This window comes from Dreissena polymorpha, chromosome 4 (assembly GCF_020536995.1).
Source record: "Dreissena polymorpha isolate Duluth1 chromosome 4, UMN_Dpol_1.0, whole genome shotgun sequence".
NCBI lineage: Eukaryota > Metazoa > Mollusca > Bivalvia > Myida > Dreissenidae > Dreissena > Dreissena polymorpha.
The window spans coordinates 47523176-47543056 of record NC_068358.1 but is presented as its reverse complement, the minus strand read 5'-3'; the positions used below and the strand labels follow the sequence as shown (position 1 = coordinate 47543056).

The 19881-nt window shown below is 34.6% G+C and overlaps 1 protein-coding gene across 3 annotated transcripts; it reads right to left on the bottom strand.

Moving 5' to 3' along the window:
* Nucleotides 1-16083: 16083 nt before the first annotated feature.
* Nucleotides 16084-19773, bottom strand: LOC127878856 (uncharacterized). Of its 3 annotated transcripts, none has more exons than XM_052425379.1 (2): nucleotides 19374-19773; nucleotides 16084-17099 (listed from the first exon to the last, which is right to left on the bottom strand). In XM_052425379.1, exon 2 carries the CDS (start codon nucleotides 17089-17091, stop codon nucleotides 16600-16602), a length of 492 nt encoding a protein of 163 aa, XP_052281339.1. In that variant the 5' UTR covers nucleotides 17092-17099; nucleotides 19374-19773; the 3' UTR covers nucleotides 16084-16599. The 3 variants fall into 3 exon arrangements, with proteins under 3 accessions (XP_052281339.1, XP_052281340.1, XP_052281341.1); XM_052425380.1 differs by having other exon boundaries at nucleotides 19427-19773; XM_052425381.1 differs by lacking the exon at nucleotides 19374-19773 and adding an exon at nucleotides 17347-17718.
* Between the last annotated feature and the right edge of the window lie 108 nt (nucleotides 19774-19881).

Sequence of the window (19881 nt, the reverse complement as noted above, 5' to 3'; positions counted from 1 at the left end):
TACATTTATGTTTTCTTTTTGGCTATGTATACATGTATTTGCCAATAAAATTAACTTGACCATAATAGTGATATTAAACTTATTCAACTGTTGTAAATAGTAGTATAATCAAGTGTATTCATTTATACAGTGTCAATGATTTTCGAGAACTCGGTATCCGTTATTTTATATACTCACACTATTCGTCCACATATTGACGAAAAGACAACCTTGCAATTTTTATGCACATATTCGACCATTTTAAGAACACTGTACAATTATGCAAAAAAAGACTAAGGATAAAGACTCGAATCGAATTAGCAATTTAGTAAAAGGTATTTAGAATTAAAAATTTAAAGCTTTACAAAAGCAAAACGTTTGAACACTTTGGAGTATTTTTGTTGGTTCGTTGAATCTTGTGACAACACGTTGATCGCTGTTGTTAAGCGCAAATTTCATCATATAAAATAAAAGTCCGGATGGCAGGTTTGTTCTAAGGATTCATGTTTAAATCCCAGTGGAGATTACTATTTATTTTTAGCTCATCTATTTAAAAAAATGAGCTATTGTCATCACCCAAGCGTCGGCGTCTGCGACGGCGTCCGGTTAAGTTTTGTGTTTAGGTCCTTTTTTCTCATTAAGTATCAAAGATATTGCATTAAAACTTAGTACACTTATTAACTATCATCAGGAGACTGGGCAGGCAAAGTTAGATATCTCTGGTTGGCATCTTGACAGAATTATGTGCACTTTTTATACTTAGAAAATTGAAAATTTGGTGAAGTTTTGTGTTTAGGTCCACTTCATTCCTAAAGTATCAAAGCTATTGCTTTCATACTTGCAACACTTACTAACTATCATATGGGAACTGTGCAGGCAAAGTTATGTAACTCTGACTGGCATTTTGACAGAATTATGGCCCATTTATACTTAGAAAATTGAAAATTTCGTTAAGTTTTGTATTTTGGTCCACTTTAATCCTAAGTATCATAGCTATTGCTTTCAGAGTTGAAACTACCATAAGGGGACTGTACAGGACAAGTTGAATAACTCTGGTTTGCATTTCGACGGAATTATGGCCCTTTTTTGACTTAGTTACTTTGAATATTTGGTTAAATTTTGTGTTTAGATCCACTTTACTTATAAAGTATCAAGGCTATTGCTTTCAAACTTCAAATACATGTACTTTCATACTATCATGAGGGTACTGTACCTGCCAAGTTGAATTTGACCTTGACCTTTTAATGACCTTGACTCTCAAGGTCAAGTTATTAAATTATGCTAAAATTGCCATAACTTCTTTATTTATGAACAGATTTGATTCATGCTTTGACAAAACAACCCATACCTTACACACCACAATAGACTCCACCCAAACCATCCCCCACGCCCCACCCCAGATCACCCTATTTTTTTCCATTTTTGAAAGATCATCTAATTAATGACCACACCCCCACAATATACCCCCCTCTCAACCCCCCCACCCCCGACCCCATCCCGACAACCCCTAAAAAAACTTTAAAAAAAAAAGAAACATGGTTAAAAACACAAATATTTACTTTAATTATTTTATTTTAGAAAGACCGTCCAACCATTCCACCCAAGAATCCCCTCCCCCCCCCCCCCCCCACAATTTTTTTTTCATTCTTTTTGCTTATTTTTGAAAGATAATGTAATGAATGACCACACCACCACACTATACACCCTTCTCCACCCAAACCCTCCCCTTTTTTATTGAAGTATTGAGATAGGTCCCTTCACCTTTAAAAAGAAAAATAGATGAGCGGTCTGAACCCGCTAGGCGGTGATCTTGTCTTCATTTATATATTTTTATTTAATTGTATACGTTGTCTCTTTAGAAAAAAAATGTTTTATTCTAAATATTCAAGACATTTAAAGTCCATGTCCACGGAGAATAATTATATGCATGCAGAAATTGCATCAGTTGTTATGTACGAAAAGAATCTATTATTTCGCTAAATACTAATCCGTTTGAAAAACATATCTGTTAATATGTTTATGCTTGAAAGCTCTTGGTGTGAATGAAATTCATACTATACCGTTCACTCGGTACGAAAGAAGTGTACTTTATCGATTCAATAAAGAGGCATCACACGATATCTCGTTTAAAGAAACACATTGTGTGAAATAATAAAATCGTTTTTGATAGTCCGACTTTAATGATTTTTTTTATCGCTTAAACGACCTTTTGAACCTATTCGGCATGATGTTATTTCATATGTGTGGTATGGGACTCAACATAAATACTTTTAAACAAAATCTGTTAAACTATACTTTGACAAAAGCAGAAATCCGTTAGGTAGGGAAAATAAACACAAATCAAGTTAGGTCAAGTGTATTTTGGTGGATGTTTTTGTGTTGGTACTCTTCGAGTTCTTTCTGTGAAAGGCATTTTTGTGTTGTTGTTTATAGGATTGAACATTAACTTTCTGTGTTATAGATTTGCTGCTATTAACAGATCTATTTTGTTTAGTTTTGTTTTAAAACGCTCAAATGTGTATGGAATTATAGAACTGCAATGTAAGGTTCGCAAAAAGAGTGCTTGTTGACAATATGAAAACCGTGCACAAGAATTATGTAAGAGGGGTGTATACTTGAATCGGTTTCCCGTCTCGCCGTTCGTGCGGCTTTCGGGTTTCTTGTTCCTGACATCACTCGAAAACTGTCATAGGTATTAATATGAAACTATTTGAACGAAGGAAGGTGCAGTGCGCAAGAATTATAACTCTAGCTACAATAATTGCACGGTTATTGTCCTTTGTAAATTGTTCATATTTAACTGTTGTCTGCGGTCCGTCCTCTTCTGACAGATACAAGATATTTGTTACACCCTCCCTCTAAGTGATTCATCAGAATTAATGAAGCCCTACTAGCATCGTGGTATTATGTGTATGTGTGTGGGTTTGAGTGTGTATTTTTTATTTAGATTACATGTTATCTCGCTTTCTCAACATTGCATCCTTATCAAGTCACTTAACCTACTCACACTTTTCCTGGTTTACCACTTTTAAGTTTTCATGCTGACGCCATAAATGATTATTAGCCGCTCCTTTTTACTCATATTTAGGTGCAAAATGGCCGTAAAATAATTTCAAGACAAGTCCAAATAAACATTAGGATGCCGGTTCAGGAATCTGACCACACACTCATCGGAATGTAGACCAGCGATCCTCCAACTGAACTAGCCATTACTTACCGTTTATTGAAAACGTTCACGTTTTTTTTTCTGTGCTTGTAAGTGCCCCAAACTGATACCAAGATTTAAGTTTTATTAAAATCTTATGGAGTTGTAACCAATATGAAAGTGCATGGTAAGTCAGAGACAGCAAAATACATCATACACAAATAAGTTCAAAAGACTCATACCGTGTCGTGGTTCATTTTAACAACTCAGCAGACGATTAACAAGAAACAAAGACGAAAAACAATACGTTTTTCTTGTATTGCGGAAGATTCCAGGCACAACTAATTTAGTAAGTTGCATTTTTTATAATCTAACATTCTTAATAAATGTAACTTATACCACGTTATGGAATATGTATGTCATTGCGTATACATAAAGTTCTTTAAATAAATCTAATATTATTATATTCATTAAAAAGGAGAAACATTATATATTTTTCGAACCTCAATTGTTGATCGTTAGGCAGTTCTATGCCACCATACAACATTTCTAACAAAATAATAATACTTACAATAAAGGCGTAAACCCGCTTTATTTAATGTACGACATATACGAGGAAAATGTATGTGTTAATAAATTTTGGTTTGGCCCTTAATATGTTTACATGTCACCTTCATGTTTGTGAAGGTTGTACGTTTTCGTAGAACACAATCTACTTCGCAGTCAATTTTAACGCTTTCTTTTGTCGTTTCTTCGCATTAATTGCCTGTTTGATATATTATTTTTTTATAATGTTGATCATTTGTTGGCATCAAATATCTTTTTGTGTGGTCGATGTTGTTATTTTTCTTCATGCGTATATAACGCGTAAAATATAACGCGTAAAATAATGATAATAGAATAGTATATCCGATACTTACGACATTCGTACACGTAAAGTATGTGTATCTAAATCAATTCGCGTCTGTTTGTTGTTTTTTAATCTAGGGTTTATGAAAGGTTCGGATAGCCCCTTAAGCTGTTTAAATCGCCACTGCTTTGCATTGACCGTTTCAAGGCGGTGATACCCGTTTTAATCAATATGTCCTTATAGTTTGTATTATGTTAATAAGTAGATCAGAACAAGAATTTTCTCTTGATTGTTTATGGTGTTTCATCGTTTACTGTTCTATCGTGAAGATTGTTTTTTACAGGCCCGACAAAGGCACCCTAGATAAAGGTCACATCAATTGAGAATACTTTTAAAGTTATCTTTTCGGAATTTCATCACCAGCCTCTATTCTGACACATGGATTGCGGCTATGATTGGACCACAATAGAATAGTTCTAATTGCATTTTTATGTATAAGAGAGACATTTCATAAAAAGGAAACGTAACGAGTATACAGAATGAAATTGCCACACAATTTATTTCTGAAAATTGAAAATTTGTTTGTTAGCTCATGTCTTAAACTCGCAACTTAGCGTTATTTTTGGTTCTACTTTTTGGTTTGTGGCTTTGATATATAACTATGAAAGTCGTACAATTAACAAAAAACATGTTAAACACAAATCTATGAAATTAAACTGTTTAACGTTTCAATGTGAATACTAAATATAGCAGACTTAATTATAAAGAAGTGTATAAATGTGTACATCGAGTTTATTGAGTAGAACATTACCTGAATGATGATTACGATGAAATATATACGAGTACTGGTACTGAAGGGTGATACAAATAAAATAAAACCAGCACCATTTTTTTACAATACAGAAATATGTAAATATATATTGTTTTCATTTATCAACACGACTGTGACATACTTTGTTTATGTTAGGAAACACTTCTTCATCAGAATATTGACAGTATAAACATGTTTTAAAATACATATAAATCGTTCCGACAGGGTTCTCTTTAACACAAATCACTGTGTCACTAGTATGTTCAATATATACCTCAAACTTCACAATAATAAGTACATCTGTTCATGGAGATGCTGCTAAATCATTTGCAGCGACTTGGTTTTCTAGTTTCACATTTGCATTATTGTTCTGGAAAAAAAATTGTACGCAAACCTTTAAAAATTCGTGTAATGTTCTTGTTATATTCAACAGCGTGTTTGAGGTGATTTCTCTGCTCCTTCAATGATCGAAAAGCGTTCAGTAAAGCCTGCATTTCTTGAGAGTCGACTTCTGACAATATCCAAGTGCATTTATTTGTGTCATGTTCTGACAAAACTGGGCATAATGAATGTGCGTAAAGTGCCGCCCCAGATTAGCCTGTGCAGTCCGCACAGGCTAATCAGGGACGACACTTTCCGCTTAAACTTGATTTTCGGTAAGAAGGGACTTCCTTCAAACTAAAAATATCATAAAAGCGGAAAGTGTCTTTTCCCTTATTAGCCTGTGCGGACTGCACAGGCTAATCTGGGACGGCACTTTACGCACAAGCATTAAGCCCAGTTTTCTCAGAACAATACTTTTTTAATCGGCATGTACAAATTCTGTACATTACGTACCCGTTAAGGGCAAGGGTAAGGATTAGATATACATGTTCTACACACGTGAAGTGTAAAAAAACATGAATATTAAGTAAATTAAAAAGATATAAGAACAATACTCAAGTATGATAACAATTGTAATCAAGAATGATGCAAGCAGAGAGTTTTCCTATATAAGCACATACCATAAAGAAATAACAAGAACCATTCATTTACACTGAACGTTTGATTTTGAAACGAATGTTGTTTAATATGTTTTTATTATATTCCAATATACAAATATTTGTTTTATGTTGGTTTCTATACCATTTTTGGAATTTAAATATGTAATGTAAATTTACATATACATGTAGTAACTAGAATATAAACAGATTGTGTAAATTTACATGTAGAACATAACAATATCAGCCTTGTCGCAACCTTCAACGCAATTCGGTTGTTTATATCCCAGTGTGCAATTGCAATGACCAGTAACGTGATCACAAAAGTCTCTGCAATGGCTGCTGCAGTTCTTAGAACAGTCGAGTCCGAACAACCCAGCGCCGCATTCTGAAATGTAGGTTGTATGGCTGAATGTCAGAATTTGCTTAATAGTTCGTTCACATTATATTGGATGAAAAAATCCAAATAACAAATCTTACCAAATCCACAAAGGATCAACTGGTTAGCATGAAATAATCACGAACTAGCAGTATTCGTGATTTCTTTAGTTATGGGAAAAAATCTCTTTCGCATCAGAGAAAGGTTTTTTATAAAAGCTCGCAACTGTTATTTAAGGTGAAATTCAAGTCTTAAAAGTTACATTAATCTTATTCGATTTATATAACGACAATACCTAAATAATTCACGCTTAGGCATTTGTTCATGCGTGTACATCTACGAAATGGTCGGAACTTTTTTCATATTAAAAAAAACACAATTGGTGATCGATATGATATTCATATACAAGTCATCATTTTAGTCTACACAAACTATCATTAAGCATCATTACTATTTTCAACATTATTTCACTATATAATGAAGATAGGATTTGAGATGTTCCTTTAAAAGATTATTTTTATTCATTTGTATATTTGTTTGAGTAAGTTTAGACCGTTCGTATTTGGGAAAAGCGATTACAATATAGCAACCTTATGGAAACAATAGTATCTCCCGCAAACCGTTAGGGAAAGCAAATTCTTAATTAAAATACTATTTTCAAAGAAACATTTTTGAAAAGTTTAAAAGCATACCGGTAATCAACGTTCATCTTAAAATGAAAGCAATGAAATCGCATTTTCGAACGTTATGTCAACAGATTTACGTCTTCGTAAACAGATGCACAACTGGTACACTCAAATTTAAGTATTGCTCATAACATTGAAAAGAAAAACTAATACAAATCACATATTCCTTTCGTGAGTCAGTGTCTGTTTACTATGTAAGACTTCTACAACTTATTAATACATCTCAATTAAAAACGGAAAACAGGTTTGTTGTATAATCTATGTTGCTTATTGTTTACGTTTCCTTTAGTTCGCTATTGCTGGGCCTGTTAAGATATATACTTAGTTTGGTGACAATCCGAATAAGGTGGGTTCCCACTGCCGATCCGATCAACTCGATCATCCCGATCACCGAAATTTCCCGGCCAAACCCGACCTAGCTCGGCTAGAAAGGGTATACACGACTTCTTCTCGACCTCTTGTCGATAACACACAACCCCTACACGACTCATTCACGACGTCCACTCAACCACCTTGCCGATTTCCGCTCGAACATCTCGACCTATACGCGAGCCCTATACGATCTCAGCTCGACCAAGTGGACCTCAGCTCGATCGCCACCAGATCTTTACACGACCAGATCGGTAAGGTCGTACTTCAGTCGTACAAAGTCGCTAACGATCGTGTATTGAAGCTTTGATAATACAAACTTTAAACATTGTTGTTCACTAATCACTTTAATCATCATGGAGATTGAACAATTACAGTTGTGTACCAGATGGTGAGAGCTCCAGAGAGACAGGGCCATGGCTGTATTAGAGTTAGAGGAGGAGGAGGCTGCCCAGGTGCGTAGGCGTAGGCAGGGACGTGTGAGTTAAGCAGTCTGAGCAACTACTACAGGAGCTCAACAGAGACTACCTAAAAGGAAAGGTATGTGTATTGTCGAATAGCAATCGGGAAGTGATCGTGTACTGTCGAGTAGCAGTCTAGTAAATCTTAACATCAAATCGAATAGAGGTCGAGTGGATCGTGTTGCGATCTAAAATAACTTTGGTAGAGGTCGAGCGGATCGGGTACAGATCGCGTAAAAGATGTCAATCTGATCGCCACACGATTGCTTCACGATCAACTCGATCTTCTACTCGACTAATACACGACCACTTCCCGAGCGCTTCTCGATCCATTTCCTACTCGACCGTTACTCGATATTTTTTGACATGTCAAAAATATCGGGTAGGAAGCCCGACCAATGCCGACCTACCCGACCGCCGTCGACCACTCATGCCGACCGAACCAGGCCAGTACCCGACCGCTTGGTCGGGCTTGATCGAGTTGATCTGATCGACAGTGGGAACCCAGCTTCACTCGGTGAGTAAGACAGTTGGAATCATGTCGAAGCGCTATTTGGGAAATTCAAGGGTAGAAACTGCTTAGTGCTTGATGATATTTGCCTATTAAATTTAGTCTACATTTTATGGTTATTAACATGTTTGGAAAATTTGGTAACAGTCAGATGAAAACTGGTTGATTAACCGGTAGAGAGAATTCATAAATCAAAGATGATAGCCTGCACTCCCAACCAAAATAGAATTATTACTTTAAGGGTTGTATCTTTTGTTTGACTTAATATATTTTAATAACTTTTCTACGTGGTTATTTATGGACTGATAATTTTGTATTCGATGGTGGTTTTCAACATGTCCGTTGTATGATGTCAACAATTTATAAGTACACTTAAATTGTTTTTGCGAAAATCAAAACGTTTCATCCCTATTAAACCTGCACACTTGAAATAAATACCAATTGTATTAAATTGTATAAGCATTAACATTGTGTGTACACACTTGTAAAAATTGTCGTATACACAATTTATAAGAAATCTTTATTAAGTTTTCAATGATTTCCAGTAAATCGTACCACCCCAGGAAACCCGATACCTTGTGAGCAGTGTAATACCATTGGAGCAGTGCTTGTTATTTTAGCATGAACTAACATAGGGTAAGTAAATTGGAAAATTAAAATGTTCAAAGTCCAATTTGAAACAACTGTGTATTTACATTGATAACAAAGTTATTGGCTTAAATGTAGAAAAAAATCCTGACAAATTTTCTAAGATAATGAGCGAAATGTGGCTCGCTGAAGTAGAAGATCGGGCAAACTGGGCCATGTTCATTCATTTAGGGGAGAACATCTGCTTTAATTTGCAAGCCACTACAATAATTAAAGGATTTATACAAACTTACACATGTCTGCCATAATCTCTCAGCGGGGTTTCTCCATTTAACTATTTCTTGTGGAGAAATTTGCGTTTTAATGACCATGTTGGGAAAACGTGGATACCATCTGGAGAAGACCAGGAGACCTTATATGAGCAGTGACTTTATAATTATTTTTGGTGATAAAACAAACCCATTTCCAGCCATTTTGTTGCAATTTCTTTGGTTTGTAGAGGCAAAGAGTAACTGTATGTGGACACATATGCATACAAATGTAATTTTAAATGCCTTATGTATAATCAATAGTGCCTTTGCAACATGCTCGTGTTTTATTTCTTTTTACCAACACTATTTTGGAAAATTTAAAGAAAGACTTGACTTCCCATAACCACAGAACGCAATATGCGATTGACATTTAACTAATGTATACCCTATGCTATTAATTCGGTGTAATCAACAATTACCATAAATCAAACTATGTAATATTGTGATACACAACTTTAAAATAATCAACTACGTACATGAGTGCAGTCATCGAAACACTAGAAATGCATAGGTAAACAGTTTCCTATTATAAAGAAAACATAAACAGCGTAGCACATTAATGATCTTTACCCGGACGCATTGTACATTTTTGTGCATTTTTAGTTATATATACGTATAAGTAAACCAAACATGATATTAATACTTAAATTTTGTAGTTACCAATCATAACAATCTGATTTAATGTAGAAAGTATGGTTAAAAATATTATTTTGTTATAAATTGCTACAAGAAGCACTCTATAATGACCCAGTCGCGTGACTAAATGTTTCAAAACAATGACGGATCCGCTTATATAAACAATTAAAACATAACCACAAAATGTAAGTACTTTTATTGTAAATGTTCGTTTGAAATAAAGCAATCTTTTATAAAACTGGATGACAGCATGATATCTATTTGCGAAACATGAAATCTGATAGATATATAGATATGTAGATAGATAGATGGATGGATGGATGGATGGATGGATAAATGGATTAATGGATAGATAGATAGATAGATAGATAGATAGCTAGATAGATAGATAGATAGATAGATAGATAGATAGATAGATAGATAGATAGATAGATAGATAGATAGATAGATAGATAGATAGATAGATAGATAGATAGATAGATAGATAGATAGATAGATAGATAGATAGATAGATAGATAGATAGATAGATAGATAGATAGATAGATAGATAGATAGATAGATAGATAGATAGATAGATAGATAGATAGATAGATAGATAGATAGATAGATAGATAGATAGATAGATAGATAGATAGGTGGATGGATGGATGGATGGATGGATGGATGGATGGATGGATGGATGGATGGATGGATGGATGGATGGATGGATGGAAGGATGGATGGATGGATGGATGGATGGATGGATGGATGGATGGATGGATGGATGGAATGGATGGATGGATGGATGGATGGATGGATGGATGGATGGATGGATGGATGGAGGGATGGAGGGATGGGATGGGATGGGATGGGATGGATGGATGGATGGATGCATGGATGGATGGATGGATGGATGGATAAATAGATAGATAGATAGATAGATAGATAGATAGATAGATAGATAGATAGATAGATAGATAGATAGATAGATAGATAGATAGATAGATAGATAGATAGATAGATAGATAGATAGATAGATAGATAGATAGATAGATAGATAGATAGATAGATAGATAGATAGATAGATAGATAGATAGATAGATAGATAGATAGATAGATAGATAGATAGATAGATAGATAGATAGATAGATAGATAGATAGATAGATAGATAGATAGATAGATAGATAGATAGATAGATAGATAGATAGATAGATAGATAGATAGATAGATAGATAGATAGATAGATAGATAGATAGATAGATAGATAGATAGATAGATAGATAGATAGATAGATAGATAGATAGATAGATAGATAGATAGATAGATAGCCTCGCTCGCCTGCCTCGCTTCGCTCGCTCGCTCGCTCGCTCGCTCGATCGCTCGCTCGCTCGCTCCTCGCTCGCTCGCATCGACTGCTCGCTCGCTCGCTCCCTCTGCGGGTCATTCGTTTCACTGTGCTCCATTTACGCACTTTTCTAGCAATCCGGCGGCTTATACCCTGGTAACCTAGAGCAGTGACCCCTCACATGATCACATGTGCCGGGACAATGGCTGCTGCAGCTTAGAGAACAGTTCAATCCAAAGTGACCTGAGTCGCACTATGTAAATGCAAATAGCACACAAAGTAAATAGCTAATTGTATACAAATACCTTAGTGATATTACCTGCTAAATGCCCTTTAAGGAAGTGTTTTATATCAACTTTATAAATACAATAACTAGTATGTCCATGACACGTCTTTACAATAATTGACGCCCATGAGTTGATAAATCCAACTATTCCAGTTTACTCTGTATTACAACACAGCAATACTTCCAGACCTTATTATATTCTGTCCTTTTTCGTAACACTATCGTAATTATACACGCTCATTTTGAGCATTGAAATAAGACAGCCAGTACCGTCGTCAAAGATGGATATTCAGTTTATTGTAATATCGCCGGCTTATAAGATCTAACAAAACGTCACGCTGTATAAAATGTGTCCTATTCAATAATAAAACAATTTAAAGGGCCTTTTTAAAGATGTTGGCATGTATTGAAGTTTGTCATTAAATGCTTTATATTGATAAATGTAAACATTGGATCTTAAAAGCTCCAGTAAAAAAAAAAAGAATACAATTTAAAAAAAGAAAAAAAGTGACCCTCAACTGGGCTCGAACCACTGATCCCTGGAGTAAAAGTCTATCGATTAGACCACTCGGCCATCCGTGCGCATACAGTGAGTGATGTATTTTATAATTTATATAAGCAATCCTCGTAGTATCGCAAAATATAAGGACAACGACAAAACTCTACAAAGTATTCAATCGTTTCGCGTTGCAACGCTTTATAATTTTCAGGTTTTTAAATCGTCAAAAGATGCATATAATATATATTTTAGAGCATGGTAAATGCTCAGTATTACTGTTTCCTCACACATATCATAACTACAACGAAAATTTGCGAATCTTAAACATTTTTTTTTATATTTTATAAATTTACCAAAAACGTGAAAAGGTCCCTGTTGGCATCGCTTTATATTACTTAATTAAAAAAAACGATTAAAAAGTATCCCAATAAGGTAGGTTTTTTTTCAAAAGTGAGTAATTGATCGATTTGACCCATTAAGAAATGCGCGATCCATGATGAAAGGATCACAAAGACTCATGTATTGAGGAAGTTATGTCAATTACGGCGGGAAAAGTAAAGATTCAGAGCAGCACGTTGTCGCGTTTTTAATAATCTTTCATAAACTCAAAGACAATTCGAGACATATTTGCAGAGACAAAAGCATGCATACATAACGGCGTAAGAGCTGTTTATAGAAATTCACGAAGAACATACATTTGCAAATACATTGCTGGAGTAGCAGATAACTGTTTTTGACGATTTGTTTGTTAGTTTATAGTGACATGTGTCTATCGCAACCGTTGTTTATGTTTGGTGTTTTCACTTCATATACACGTATATTTGTTAATTCAGCATCAACATACTAAAACAATATCCCAGAAAGAGAACAATAATGCATTTGAATATCAACCGTACTTTCGTTTTGACAACTGACGACAGAAATGATTCGATGTATGATGTGAATCAAAATTTAGTTTTAGCGCAGAGTCGTTCATACGACACAAAGACACAAGTTTGTTTTACGGATAATTTTAATTTCCTACAACACTATATATTCATAAGACACACGAACACTAACTCCTATTAAAAAGACAGTTCCGCTCGGCTTAGAGGACTGGGACAGTCATGTAAAATATCGAATATAATATATATTTTGTATAAACAACTGGTAGCAAGATGAGTTGCAGATAATTGGTCAGTTACCACATTTTAACTAACTCTTTTGACCTGTTAATTCTTTTTCAGCTCAATTCAACAGTGAAAAATGCCCATAATGTCACTTTAAGCAAGTCAATTAACTTTGAAATTGATGGCTGTTAATCCGAAATTCATGCGATTCTGCAAATGTTTACATAACCGTAATTCAAAAGTATGTGTTCATGTCCTCACTTGTCTAGCCGCAGACTTTACGAGCGAACCGCAGATAACATACTAATAATACTATTTATATTTATAAAAAAAACACAAATAAATTCGCTTCGTTCGTTTTGTATTTAACATCTTAATAACCGATATACCTATTACTTAAAACTGTATTTAATTGTCTAACAAATGAAGCCGGAAAAAAACACTAACATTTAATCTGCATTATTTAACATTTTGAATCTATGATTTCGTAAAATGTGTAAAGAAACTCTTGCTCAATGCACATTGTTTATAAAAACATTATCATACAATTTGGTCTTGCATTTACATGTTTGGAAGAAATTTGAATGTATAAGGATCTTTGTTTATAAACTCCAGATACTTAGTTATTTTAGACACATATCTAATTTAGCCAATTACCGATGAAGAATTATTTCAGTTTTGGTTGCTAAAAACGATGCTTTTATTGCAGTATACATGGGTTTGTGTTATAAAAAATTACATCTTACGTGTATCACAGAGACGTGTATTATGATAACCAGGCTCACACGCTCCGGGACACTCTCAAGTCCGCGGATTACATTGTTGGCTTCCCTGGCAACGACCGCATTGGCGATTGCAGCCTTCACCCCAGCTTCCAGTTGAGCACGCTGCAAGAATATTGAATCGCTTACGCAGATAGACTTTAAAAAGGATTTTTTTTTCAAATATCGCCCCTGACGAAATTGTTGCTGCATTCTAGGGTCACGCTAATGGTCAGAAGAAGCACAATTTATTTACACCTGATTTCTAAATGTTCCAGATCTTTTTTCGTGGCAGATTTGAAGCCTAACACGTTTAGAAATATAAATATTATTGCGAAGACGGATGAAAATCGGTATCGTTTTACGCAGTGAGTTATTATAGTCATTAAAATACCGTGGCGTTTTGCGGATAGTTGGATGCATAATGAAATCCACAATCTGAATAACTCCTTGTTTCACAAATGAAGAACACTTTTCGTGTTTGCAAACCTATAGAGCCCACAAAAGATCTGAGGCGGGATAATCATAAACGAACTGCACATGTGCGTAACATATCTGATACTAGTAAATACAAAGTACAAATGATGACAAAATGCCTTTCGTAGTTTTGAACCTATTAGGGACAATGCCTGTTACTTTTTTCCAGTTTTCATTTGCACAATCGGATACCTTGTTTGATATACATGTATGAGGTATGAAATAAGAAATTTCCAAATATTTGAAACACAAAGATTGAAAATATTTCTGGCGCTATGTAAGAGGTATAAATAGTTTTCTGAATAGAAACCCGATTCTGAGGATTATATTTAGAATATAACAAGCCCGACGAAAAGTTTGCAAATGATAAGATTAATCCAGACGCGATTTAAAAGGCCGTATTATTTGATTTTAGTTGATACCTACTTAAAGGCGATACAAGTGGGAATAACTATGCCGTATTTAAGAACAAGTTTAAATTCATTTTGATATAGCTCTTGTGTTCCGCCTTTAAATTAGATATTGCTATGTGTTATGTTAATTGTATACCACGTTCGATTTGAGCACTCTGCAATAATATTACATCTATGAAGCATGCAGCCGCTATTTAGTCAATCGATTATCTTTATACACGAAATATATATGATCATTCCAGGTTTTCATTACACACACACACACACACACACACACACACACACACACACACACACACACACACACACACACACACACACACACACACACACACACACACACACACACACACACACACACACACACACACACACACACACACACACACACACACACACACACACACACACACACACACACACACACACACACACACACACACACACACACACACACACACACACACACACACACACACACACACACACACACACACACACACACACACACACACACACACACACACACACACACACACACACACACACACACACACACACACACACACACACACACACACACACACACACACACATATATATATATGGAACGAAAGAAAGTGATGCCCAGTACACAAGGTACAATAACCTGGAAGTCCATGTCACATTTATGAGATAATGAAAATTACTGGGCATGAAAAGCGCTTCCTTTACAACACAAGTAAGCATTCGTTGATTCACATATTTCAATACATGTTTCACATCTTTTAAAACCTTATTAAAAGTATTAAGGACAGGATATTTTTCTGGGAATAATTTAATTGTCTTTAAATTAGATCTTACACTATTATTCCACAACATTCATTATATGATGAACACGAATGTCTTCCGAAATTGAGTGGGCCGTCTACATTATCATTTGTTTATAACATTTCATGATAACATTGGTTGAACTCTGCATTAAACTAAGTTCATGATTTGCCAATCTGGTCTATTCTAGTCTATTGTTGCTCATTCATATTCCAATATCCAGTTTGCAAAGGCCTTCAAAATTCGGTTCCTGCACTGAAAGAGTTAATATCGTTTCTGAATACAGTTTCAATATATAAAAATAGATGTGTTGTTCATCCTTTGCATTTAGATTCGGAAACGAGTATATATATTGAAACAATAAATACATGCAATACACTCGTTTTTTTTAAAACGACGGATATTGATGAATACTGGTCGGACAAATGCAATGAACATTTCAACAATCTGCGAACGACGTGCATGTGCGATGAATTAAGCTCATACTACGTCAGTATTCCAAGGATCGGTTATATATTACATAATGTGTTGACGTAATTTGAAATGTGTTCGACTTCTTGCATGTTTTCTTCAGTACCACGAACAATTTAATCGACCTTCATACAGAATTGAGTGAAACAGCGACGAAATATTTAGAACTTGAAAGAGCTTCCAATCAACTTGATCTCTCTATCATGTTAGAAAAAAAATACAGACTTAAAAGACAAATTTACTTAATATTGGGATTAAATATGACAATATATTGATAAACAAACACATATAAACCATGTCCATTTAATTGTTATGGTATATGGTTTGGTGTTGAACTAATAAAAGGACCATTTTACACGAGGGTCCCCTTTAAATCGGTATATGACATAAAGAACAAGATTGTTCAGGCGACATATAGAAGAAGTCTCCGTAGTTCTATGAAATGAAAACAACATCATCCAAATGGGCTGACAGTTTCCTCTTTAATACCAGCCTTACACCTAGCCTGATTCTCTCCAAGTACTCCACCCACTATTCGCAGCACAATGTGTCGTCATAAGAAGAGCTTAGATGATCGATTTCTTTTCAATTAATGTATAATTGCCTGTTCTCTTGTGTCGCTGGCGATTATAAATTACAGCCCACCTTGTGAAAGTAGTACTCCACCTTAATAATCCCGCTTGGAAACAATAATCATTTTATAATATTGTCTTTATGCAAACGATCTTAATGTTTCAATTACTAATCTACTTTTTCGATATAATTACTTTGTGTTCGATTCAGGAACCAGGAGATACAGTAACAATAGAATTCACATAACACTTTAAGTGTTTCAGATGGTTTATTTGTGTGGAACAGGACTGGAGAAAGAGTTTCACCGTTCAGGCATTCATCGAGCACTTCCTGTATAATAACACGCACACTTTCGGGTTTGAACACTTCACTGTGGCCCGGCTGCAGTTTGTACGTATTCTGCAGCTTCACTGGAAACAGTCCAATATTCTTAATTCCAAAGGAACTTCCGGTAACGCTAGATCGTAACACCATGGACATGCGGCGGCTATACTGGACGCTAGGGCGTCCCTCGAAACGCGACATCCGGCGCTTACTGGGATTGATCGTATGAGAACCCTCGCTACCCTCCTTCGGGACCAGTGATGGCCGCTTACTTCCGCTGTGGTCGCTATGGTGATCCGCAAGATTCTCCACTGTTAAAGTCTGCATTTTAGCCATGTCTCAGTCTAAAAAAGATTCCAAACCCGGATAGTAATTAATTGTAGCAGCATAAACAGACTGTTATATGTTCTAACCGCATCATAAACATATCCATAAGAACAACCCCAATTAACTTTATATTTGGAATCGATTCAACATTATCATAGCATTCAATAATGTGTAGCATTAAAACTTAATAGTTGAAACATGAGTACTGTGTTGATTAATGTTACATAATGCATCATTAAGCAAAATAAAGCGCCTGTCACGAACCATAAACATTAATACGCAACTGATCCTTTACGCGGGCGAATGCAATGAGATTGGCATTTTAGCGCATAAAATTGCTTCAATAATGTAATATAACCTTATGTTCCTACACAATAATACTTGTGAATCCAAACGATCAATCAAACCGCTTTTGTGAATTAAACGGGTACAGCGAACATAAACATGATATATCGATATAATACCATTCGCTTCTCCATAATAAAAAATTAAAAGGTAGAGCTAGGCACATCATATACGTCTAAGCATGTATCGTTTTTATCGTCACAACAATTTCACGTAATGCACTTTTTAATTGTAGATTAATTGCATAGATCAAACTATGATAAAAATATCGAATGTTTGAGAAAGCAATTACTGAGGCAAACACATTGTTTAATTAATAATTCTTGAATCAAAATAAAACAATAATATATTTGGCTATAGTAGTGAATCTTATTTAAGTCTGCATCAATACGCGACAAAGTACTGCAATATATGGGAAAAACGGAAACTACATGTTTCAACATATTGAAATGTATTGAAATAGAGAGGAATACATTCAGTTTGCCCACTGTCGCTGGAAATCTGTAGAAAACAAATTAACATGAAATAATTTGTCATCAAATGCAGTTTTGGCCACGTATGCATGAATCCTTACGTTTCAAAAATTTCCTCCAAAGCATATGGAATACAATTGTGTACATTCTTTTTTATATAAGTTTAGATGTTCCTAAGTAATTTCAGGTAAACTCGACTTGAAGTTATTCGGCAAAGGTTTTACAAGTATCTTGTACTTTACAAGTTTTCATCATGCTTTATGTTTCATGTGCAAGATGATTGTAAATAATTTCAACTGTGTACATTTTCTTTTTGAAACCAAGGTGTATTTGTTAAACAAAATATATACACAGGCATTTTTCTGTCATAAACATATCCGACCTAAAATAAATATTTACAGATTGACAAAAACTTAGTATTTTCGATTTAATATTGAAGTGTTGTTGAAAGCTTGACAAATAAAGGTTGAAAAACAATATACTTTACGCAAGAGCATACCAACATGCCCTTATCTGATCGACTTCTGAATCAGTTAGCACTGAGCAAATATTTAACAATCATAGTCCAAGTAAACACACAAACTTATATTTTAATATTTTTAAGATATTGTTTAACAAACAAATCATACGCATTTTAATTCCTCTTATTTCTGTTCATGGCATATGACATTTTAATGCCCTTTTTGAAGGACGAGGTGTAACTTTGAACAAACAATCGTATTGAAAAGGAATTCAAAGACCACGGACGAAAAAATAAAATAAACACGGCAAACATACTTTGTAAACGTAGAAATAATGAAACTACTTAATCATTATTAGAAGAGAATTTCGTGTTACAATCATAATGCTTTTATTTTCTCCTTATGATCATTTGCGAGTAAAAACCAATCAGGACACTTTATTCGATAAATCATTAAATACAAAATGTATTAGGCCTTGGAATGTCACTGCAAAGCAAGCGGTGGTTTAAAACGAGTGAAACGCGCGCTAGACATTTAGCTTAGCCCTCAAAATCGAATATAATAAAACCTTACAGTTAAAAACAATTCAGATTACAAAGCAACACAGATTATGTAGGGTATGTATTGCATTTAATTTCTCAAATGTTGAATATTCACAAGGATAAAATTGATGTATTACATTTTATGAGTCTAGATCGTACATAAAAACTAGTTACAATTTTCACTAAACAATATAAATGTCAATATTTTACACGCAAAGAAATGGCTATAAGATAATTTTCATATTGATATTTACTGACACATACCAGGCGTCACCGCTGTGGATCATATACATGTAACTGTATGAGTGATCGACACAAATAACTCTACGTAACAGTGAGTTGTTCAGACAGACAGAGGTTTAGTTATAGAATGAACACATACAAGTAATGTCAAACGTAAATGCAAATCTCTCGTACATAAATGTGAACAACATACTTAAAGATTCGAACAATAAATAAATAAATAATACCATTTCGTTGTATAATGTGCGTATTAAAACAAACTTTGTTTTCCTACACTGACTTAAAACATGTCCGTATCGAAGCCTCCTCCAACGCCTTTAACATCTCAGTATCGTAACTTCTCAGGCGCGAAAGAAAATCGAACGTCTTTTATAGCAAATGAAAAGCACCTTCCGCATTTGCCGCTGTCATCTCTTTGCGCAAATAATTACCCTTGCGAGTTGTTATGAATTAAAGATCAATATCGATTTATAAACATATTTGGCGATATCGTTGATCGATTTTGTTAGCTCTACATTGATATTTAATGAATAGGACACTGCGAACGGATTAATATAAGTGAATTTTGCTGACATTTATCAAGAATTTATTCTAATTGTGGTGTAATCAAATTATTCAAAGGAAACATGATTGCCAATTGAATATTTTATTTAATGCTTTATGGGTTATTGGTATGTATCGTTTGAATTTTCAAGGCTCAAATTGTGAACGCATTAAAGGCTTTGATTTTACTAA